General features: G+C 45.8%; 1 protein-coding gene across 1 annotated transcript; it reads right to left on the bottom strand.

Moving 5' to 3' along the window:
- Window positions 1–1143: 1143 nt before the first annotated feature.
- Window positions 1144–5939, bottom strand: CCDC185 (coiled-coil domain containing 185). Its single transcript, XM_069768434.1, has one exon. It carries the CDS (start codon window positions 5855–5857, stop codon window positions 3545–3547), a length of 2313 nt encoding a protein of 770 aa, XP_069624535.1. The 5' UTR covers window positions 5858–5939; the 3' UTR covers window positions 1144–3544.
- Between the last annotated feature and the right edge of the window lie 3115 nt (window positions 5940–9054).

The following is a 9054-nucleotide window of genomic DNA, read 5'->3' as shown; positions in this document are numbered from 1 at the left end:
TAGTGAGTGCAGCTCTGGAGAATAATACAGGATGTAACTCAGGATCAGTAATGTAATGTATGTACACAGTGACTGCACCAGCAGAATAGTGAGTGCAGCTCTGGGGTATAATACAGGATGTAACTCAGGATCAGTAATGTAATGTATGTACAAAGTGACTGCACCAGCAGAACAGTGAGTGCAGCTCTGGAGTATAATACAGGATGTAACTCAGGATCAGTAATGTAATGTATGTACACAGTGACTGCTCCAGCAGAATAGTGAGTGCAGCTCTGGGGTATAATACAGGATGTAACTCAGGATCAGTAATGTAATGTATGTACACAGTGACTGCACCAGCAGAATAGTGAGTGCAGCTCTGGAGTATAATACAGGATGTAACTCAGGATCAGTAATGTAATGTATGTACAGTGACTGCACCAGCAGAATAGTGAGTGCAGCTCTGGGGTATAATACAGGATGTAACTCAGGATCAGTAATGTAATGTATGTACAATGACTGCACCAGCAGAATAGTGAGTGCAGCTCTGGGGTATAATATAGGATGTAACTCAGGATCAGTAATGTAATGTATGTACACAGTGACTGCACCAGCAGAATAGTGAGTGCAGCTCTGTGGTATAATACAGGATGTAACTCAGGATCAGTAATGTAATGTATGTACACAGTGACTGCACCAGCAGAATAGTGAGTGCAGCTCTGGGGTATAATACAGGATGTAACTCAGGATCAGTAATGTAATGTATGTACACAGTGACTGCACCAGCAGAATAGTGAGTGCAGCTCTGGAATATAATACAGGATGTAACTCAGGATCAGTAATGTAATGTATGTACACAGTGAGTGCACCAGCAGAATAGTGAGTGCAGCTCTGGAGTATAATACAGGATGTAACTCAGGATCAGTAATGTAATGTATGTACACAGTGACTGCACCAGCAGAATAGTGAGTGCAGCTCTGGGGTATAATACAGGATGTAACTCAGGATCAGTAATGTAATGTATGTACACAGTGACTGCACCAGCAGAATAGTGAGTGCAGCTCTGGGGTATAATACAGGATGTAACTCAGGATCAGTAATGTATGTACACAGTGACTGCACCAGCAGAATAGTGAGTGCAGCTCTACAGTAAAATGACACAGATTTCACTTAATGCTGATAACAGCAGAACATTTATTGGTTGGATAATTATAAAATAAAGATCTGTATAATCATCTCTTCTGTAATAATCTCCTAAAGAAATATTAATACAAAATCACCATTCACAATCCTGTATCAAAGTGCTTAATGTAATAAATCAGACATTCACAAATGGTTCAGATAACGTTATATCTACATTACTGTGCTGTGGAATAGTCTGTGCAAACCCAGGACGGCGGCATAAGAGAACAGTAGATGGCGTCACTGAACCCCAATAATATTATTCCTTATACATGATGCTGCTCACCGTTCACCCTCTGGGATCCCCCCGGATCTGGAGAATGACTGGGCCGCAGCGCTCTCCCCCCTGAACTGTTTTACCCCAGGCAGGTGCTGTGAAGCGGCTCCTATGCAGAGCATACACCGAGAGGGAGGCTGAGCGCTGCAGATCCCTCCATTCTCAGGTCCTGGAAATCATTGCAATAGTGCATACAAAAATGTCTAAAAACATCTAAACCTTCATGTGTGCCATATATATGTGTTATTTACTACATATAAATAGGAAATCTAATGTACTGCAGTGCTCATTATTGTCCACTAGATGTCAGTATATCAAGCTATTGAATAAAACAGAACTGTCTCACTTTACAGCCTGCAGTGAAACGGAATAATACTTCTAGAAGGGATTGTAGAGTCACTAATTATATATCTAATTATTGCAGTACTCACCATTGTCCACTAGATGTCAGTATATAAGGTTACAGCCTAAAACAGAACTGTCTCACTTTACAGCCTACAGTGAAACAAAATTATTTCTTAAAACAGTGCATATTATAATTATTGCAGTGCTCATTATTGTCCACTAGATGTCAGATTAGGCTATAAACTAAAGAGAACCGCCTCACTTTACAGCCTGCAGTGAAACGGAATATCACTAGAAGGGAATGTAGACATGGAATCGCTGCGGCGCCCATGACGGTACTGTGCTCACATACAGATATACGGCTCGTCTATATGTTTGGGCTCCGGCTTGCAGTAATTACTGCTCTTATTTGTTGGGTTTTGCTTGTGCTGAAAACGGTTCGATACAAATCAATGGTCACGGCGGCTCATACGGTAAATAACAGCATAGAAGCCATTATAATAGAACTGCCTCCCCTACATTCATTACCAGCCAGAGCGCCAAACTTTTAGTAGTGGTCGTCCATGGTACTGCAACCTGGGACACCATAGTCCCATTCCAGTTACAGGGACTGAGCTGCCGAGAAAAATGGCATAAGGCTTCGATACACCAAAAAGGTCCAATCCGGTCCTCCATGGGAGCCAGTCTCCCCTTCACGTCCGGCATCCTGTGCGCCTCCTAGACCCCAAGATGTCGCATGACGTCTACTGACTAGGCCTCACGTGACGTCATGATATCAAGGGTCCAAAGAAAGTGGCAGAAGCACCCGGTGTGCCAAGAAAAGTGAAGACCAGCTGCCACGGATGACCGGATTGTACCACGAACCAGGACAGCACAAATCAAATTGCCCGGATAAGGTGTTATCTGAGCATGCTCAGGTGCTAACCGAGTGACTTGTGGGTGGTTGAAAAATATGTTTGAGCCCCTGCGGCTGTTTGACAACCACAACACATGCAGGGATTTCCTAACAAACAGGATGTTGAACAGCCGCGAGACATGCAGCCGCAGGGGCTCAAACATATTTTTCAAGCACGGTAAAGTCACTCGATTTAGCACCCGAGCATGCTCAGATAACACCTCATCTGCGCGCGTTCGCTCATCACTATTGGCTTCAGTTGGAATTCCCCTTTAACATTCATAACAATTAAAGTCATATAAATGTCTCTCCTCCCAAAACACTCTTTGATGTTGTCAGTTGGAATGCTATTGTTCTGAGGTATCAGCCACTTACAGAAGTTCAGAGCCACGTTTTTATACACCAACCGGTCTCTGAGAGCCATTCGCCGTAACGGAGTGGAGCTGAAGTACCTTACACAGCCACAATTAAGTAGGTGGCGCTGTGTCTTTAACTGAAGTGAACCGGCTGCAGTTTTTTTTTAAAAAGGAGCTGTGTGAATTCAGCCTAAAAGGGTTTATTCAAAGATGTAAAGCAGAAGGCCTGTAATTAGGATTACTAGGGGTCCAACCCCCAGAGATGATACATTCATGACTAATCCGAAGGAAATGCCTCAATCTTAACACTTGGCCGTCTCGACTAATCCTAAAAGTCAAGGAGTCAATTTACGTAAAATTTTTCAGCTCTGGGTCTAAAAAAAAAAAAGGTTGGTGCTCTATGTGCATGGAAGTTTAAGATCCGACTATTAAAAGATGAAAATGACTTCTCGGGGCTCTCTCCACCTGCAAAGTTGGATCCATTTCCCGACCTCGTCACCATTCTCTCCTTTAAGGGAGGCTTTTCATAAAGCTGGCACTTAGCTGGGCCTGCAGGGCCATCTGGTCGAATGTCCTGCTCTTGGTCTGCTCTCGGATTTTATCTCGCATGTGGAAGGAGGCCCTGGCGATCTTCTTCCCCTCCTGGACGGTGGCTTCCTTCTCCTTGAGGAGCTTATCACTTTTCCGGTCTTTGATCCTGATCTGATGCGCTATTTGTGTGCGTTGGTTTTCTTCGTCTTCTTCCACTTTTTGTTTTAGGATCTGGTGGGCTTTCTCCTTGACGATGTTCAGTTCTCGCATCCGCTCGGATTTACTCTGTAGACTTTTTCCCAAGGTGTCTTTCGCCTGTCGAGTCTTTTGGTTGCTTATCTGGAGCAGCATCTTCTTGTGATTTATTTGCTCTTTTTCCTGCCGTTCTGCCCGGAGTTTCGCCATGACGATCATCGCTTCTTCTCTAGACGCTTTATTTTGGATTTCCTTAAGACGTTCCTCCTGGATCTGCTCGTATATATCCTGGAACCTGCGCTCCTTCTGCCGCATGGACATCCTCTTAGACAGCTCCTCAGCTTTCACCTGGTTGTCCGCCACCTCCTTCAGCCGAGAATGTCGTAGTTTCTCATAATCATTCTTGATTTGGATGTTTTTCTTGTCCTGAAGGTCTTTGATCATCTTAGCCTTGAAGGCTTGCAGCATCCGTTCCTCAAGTAGACGCCCGCCAGTGTCTCTGATGTCTTGCTGTCGCCTCTTCGACTGTAGATCTTCTTGCACTTTCTTCATGCCATCTTTGAGAAGAATCCTCTCTTCAGGAGTCAACATCTTCCAATCCTTGTTATTCTGAGCAGTCATATAACGGACGGCATCAAGTTGCCAATCGAGCTTAGAGCTTCTTGGGCTTCGTCTATGGTTCTGTGGTCGATCTGTCCAGTCGCGTTTGATCAGAGCATCTCGGATCACTTTCTCTTTGCTCCGGAGGTCGTCCCAGGCTTGCTGGGCTTGTAGCTTCCTCTGCATTGACATCTCCTCCTCTTGGTGTTTCAGTAACATCAGGGCGGCGATCTTCTTATCTCTATAGGGCACGGGTACCTTGACTTCTTTTTCCACCTTACGGGTAAGATGGCGGATTTGCTCTTCCTGGTAAACCAGGTTTCCTTGGCTTAGGCTTCTTCGCATATCTCCTTCACCTCTGTGGCCCGTGGTTGCGGGATTCGGGGAGGTAGCAAAGTTATAGGAGTCCCAACGGTTTGGAGAAGTAACAAGGTTGTAGGAGTCCCATTGGCTTGGAGAGGAAGCCAAGGTGTAGGGGTCCCGGCGGCTGGTGGTTCTTTTGACCTCCAAGTAGTCCCAGTGATCTGGGGAAGTTGTGGTGCCTCGGTGGTTCCAGGGCTTATGGGCTGTGATGTCTCGGTGATACCACAGCTTATGGGTTGTGGGGTCTCTGTTCTGGGTTCTGGTGTCTCGGTGGCTCTGGGTTGAGTGGTCTTGCTGGTCCCGGGGACTATGGATTGCAGGGTCTTGATGGTTCCAGGGGTTCTGTGAGGTGGAGTCTTGGGGGTCCCAGGGATTATGGATTGTGGGGTCTTGGTAGTTCTGGATTGTGGGGTCTCGGTGATTCGGGGGATTCTGTCCTGTGGGGTCTCTGTGGTTCTGGGTAGAGTGGTCTTGCTGGTCCCGGGGACTATGGATTGCAGGGTCTTGATGGTTCCAGGGGTTCTGTGAGGTGGAGTCTTGGGGGTCCCAGGGATTATGGATTGTGGGGTCTTGGTAGTTCTGGATTGTGGGGTCTCTGAGATTCGGGGGATTCTGTCCTGTGGGGTCTCTGTGGTTCTGGGTAGAGTGGTCTTGCTGGTCCCGGGGACTATGGATTGCAGGGTCTTGATGGTTCCGGTTTGTGGGGTCTCTATGATTCAGGGAATTCTGTCCTGCGGGGTCTCTGTGGTTCTGTGCATTGGAGGTTGTGGGGTCTTTGTGATTCCGGGTTGCGGGGTCTCGGGGGTCCCGACAGGCAGTGGAGGGCTGAACATGCTGCTCCTGGCTCCAAGCACTTTCCATCAGACTCTTCCTCAGCTCCTGGCACTGCCTCTTCTTCCTCTGCCTCTCCATCTCATGAGCCTCATACATCTCTCTGACCTCATGACTGGAGGCCCCGGGCTTTTCCTCCCTCACCTCTCCATAGGACTTGTACAGCAAATCCACAGGCCGCACTCCAAGCCGAGCACAGGCCTCGAGAGAGTGGGGGCTGGTGAGTACATACCGGCTGTCACCACCGTCCTCGAAATTAGTCAGGTCTAGATGCAGAGAGGGAGATCGTCTGCCGCCCTCCATCACCGCTCGCTCCCGTTACTACGACGCCTCAAACGGTTGCCCGGGGTGATAAGGCGACCGTAGGAAGCTTTACTGACGTATGCGGGATACACGTTTGAAAGGCACAGCGCGCCCTCTAGTGGAAGTTGCCAAGAGCGTCGCAGCGGGTGAAGCCTTAATGCGCTTGCGTACAAGTAGATTTTCGAACACTAGAGGGAGAAAGTGTTATAGAGGACGTGTAACAGTTGTCTTCTACTATGGGTGACATAGTCGCCCCCATTTTGCGTGTCTCTTTAGGGATTAACGTAGCCAAAGTAATCTTCTTTGTATTTTTTATATTAATTATATCAAAATGAACTTTTTTTCAAGATTCATTTTTATCAATGCAAATACAGCATTCTCTTGGAGCAGCTGCGATCATTGACTAGAATGACATTAGTTGCCAGAGTGATTTGTGTTGCAAAAGAAGCTTTTCTACATATGCCCCACTCCTGAATACAGACCAGGACCCAGCTGGAGGACCCTCATTACCAGTGTCAGGGCGCCCCCATAAATTATGCCGAAGAGCGCCCTCATTAACAATGTCTGAAACTCTTAACCCCTTCATGACCAGAAGTATTTTTGCGTTTTCGTTTTTTGCTCCCCTTCTTCCCAGAGCCATAACTTTCTTTCTTTTTCCGCCAATGGCCATGGCCATGTGAGGGCTTATTTTTTGCAGGACGAGTTGTACTTTTGAACGACATCATTGGTTTTACCATGTCGTGTACTAGAAAACAGGAGAAAAAATTCCAAGTGCAATGAAATTGCAAAAAAAAATGCAATCCCACACTTGTTTTGCTTTTTTTACTAGGTTCACTAAATGCTAAAACTGACCTGCCATTATGATTCTCCAGGTGATTACGAGTTCAGAGCCACCAAACATGTCTAGGTTTTTTTTCTCTAAGTGGTTAAAAAAAAATTCCAAAAAATTCGCGCCACTTTCTGATACCCACAGCGTCTCCATTTTTTTTGTGATCTCAGGTCGGTGAGGTCTTATTTTTTGTGCGCCGAGCAGACATTTTTAGTGATACCATTTTGGTGCCGATAAGGTCTTTTGATCGCCCGTTATTGCATTTCAATGTAACATCGCGACAACCGAAAAAACGTAATTCTGGCATTTTGACTTTTTTTTCTTGCTACACCATTTAGCGATCAGGCTAATCCTTTTTTTTATTGATAGATTGGGCGATTCTGAATACGGCGATATCAAATATGTGTAGGTTTGATTTTTTTTAATTGTTTTATTTTGAATGAGGCGAAAGGGGGGTGATTTGAACTTTTACATATTTAAAAATTTTTTTTTTACATTTTTAAAAACATTTTTTTCACTTTTGACATGCTTCAATAGTCTCCATGGGAGACTAGAAGCTGCCATAACCCGATCGGCTCTGCTACATAGAGGCGATGATCAGATCACCTCCATGTAGCAGAATACCTCACTTGTTATGAGGGCCGACCACCGCGTGGCGCTCATAGCAATCCGCCAGTGACAACCATAGAGGTCTCCAGGAGACCTCTGGTTGTCATGCCAACCCATCCGTGATCCGCGATCGGGGATCAACGATGTGTGTATTTCCGGCGCAATTGCCGGAAATGCATGTTAAATGCCGCTGTCAGTGATTGACAGTGGCATTTAACAGGTTAACAGCCATGGGAGGATCGTGATTCCTCCCGCAGCTGTTAGTGGCACATGTCAGCTGATCAGATCAACTGTCATGTGCAGCGGGCTCTTCGCCGGAGCCTGCACCAAACAGGGGGAATTATCCAATGACTGATAGATCTGTTGTCAGTTGTTAAGGGGTTAAAGGGATAATGATAAAATAGAAAAAAAAGGCTGCTTTTGCTAGTAAGGCTATGTGTGTACATTGAGTATTTGCTTACAGAAATTTCGGCAAGGTTTCTGCATCTCTTGGTAGCAAAAATGCACATTGTTTTGTGATGTAATCTTTTGGTTCAGCACCTTTTTTTTTCATTCTGATGCAGTGGCATCACGGTAATGGGATTAGGGCTTGGTGTCAGCATCTCTCATTTACACCAAGCCCTAGATTTAGTAATGAGGAGATGTCAGCCAGACACCCTCTTTACTAGATCGGTAAGTAAAGAGTTAAATAAACACACGCACGCACGCACGCACACACGCCTATGTAGGAACGTTAACAGAATCAACCTACTGGCAGAAATCAGCATGCACCGCGACACCTGTTCATTTTTACAAAAAAAATGAAACAAAAATGGCGTGGGCTCCAGCCTAATTTTCATAACCAGCAGAGGGCAAGCTGACAGCTGAGGGCTGATGTTAATATTCTGGGAAAGAGCCAGTAGCCATAAAGGTTCCCAGGCTATTAATATCAGCTCACAACTGTTTGCTTAGCTTTAGCAAAGGATAGGCAGACACCTGTGGACTGATATTAACAACCGAGGAAGGAGCCATGGATATTGGCCCTCTCCCAGACTAAAAACTTCAGGTCTCAGCTGCCCCAGAAATGGCGCTTCCATAAAATGCGCCAATTCTGTCACTTATCCTCGCTCTACCCTCTTGTCCTGGTGTGGTGGCAAGTGGGGTGGTAGTTGGTGGGGTTGATGTCACTTTTGTCAGGTGCCATCAAGCCCAGAGGTTAGTAATGGAGAGGCGTCTATAAGATGCTCCCATTACTAACCCCATAGTGATATGAAAACACACACCCAGAATAAAATCCTTTAATTGAAATAATGACACAGACTCCTTTATTAAATCTAAATTTAACCGTACGTCATCGTGCAATGCATTGAAGCCATTGTCTCCTGTAAATCAATTAAAATAATAAACCACAATACTCCTCACCTATCAGGCGAGAAGAAAATAATCCATAATGTCCCACGACGATCCTGATGGCTTTGAGAGCAGTGACTGATGTTACTGCTCTCAAGGACAGCCGGCTACACACAGACACAGGAGGTAATCACTCCCGCAGTGTGGAGCACTGAGCTGCCATGAGAGAGGTCACACGAGTTCATCAGCTCCAGTGATCTCATGGCATCAGCTGATGAACTCTGTGACCCTTGTGTGTAGCCTGAGGCTGGTTAGAGCAGTCACATCTCCCCGATGTGACTGTTCAACAAGTGAGATCGCTGGGGGACACTCTGGATTACGTGGACTATGGCGGATAGGAGAGTATATGGTTGTTTATTATGTTTGATTG

The sequence above is a fragment of the Ranitomeya imitator genome, chromosome 5, assembly GCF_032444005.1.
Source record: "Ranitomeya imitator isolate aRanImi1 chromosome 5, aRanImi1.pri, whole genome shotgun sequence".
Lineage (NCBI taxonomy): Eukaryota > Metazoa > Chordata > Amphibia > Anura > Dendrobatidae > Ranitomeya > Ranitomeya imitator.
Note: the sequence above shows the minus strand (reverse complement) of the source record. Positions and strands in the feature narration are given on the sequence as shown.

What these genes read in the sequence shown, in the direction of transcription:
- CCDC185 (XM_069768434.1), bottom strand. Translation starts at nt 5,857, where the DNA reads ATGGAGGGCGGCAGACGATCTCCCTCTCTGCATCTAGACCTGACTAAT.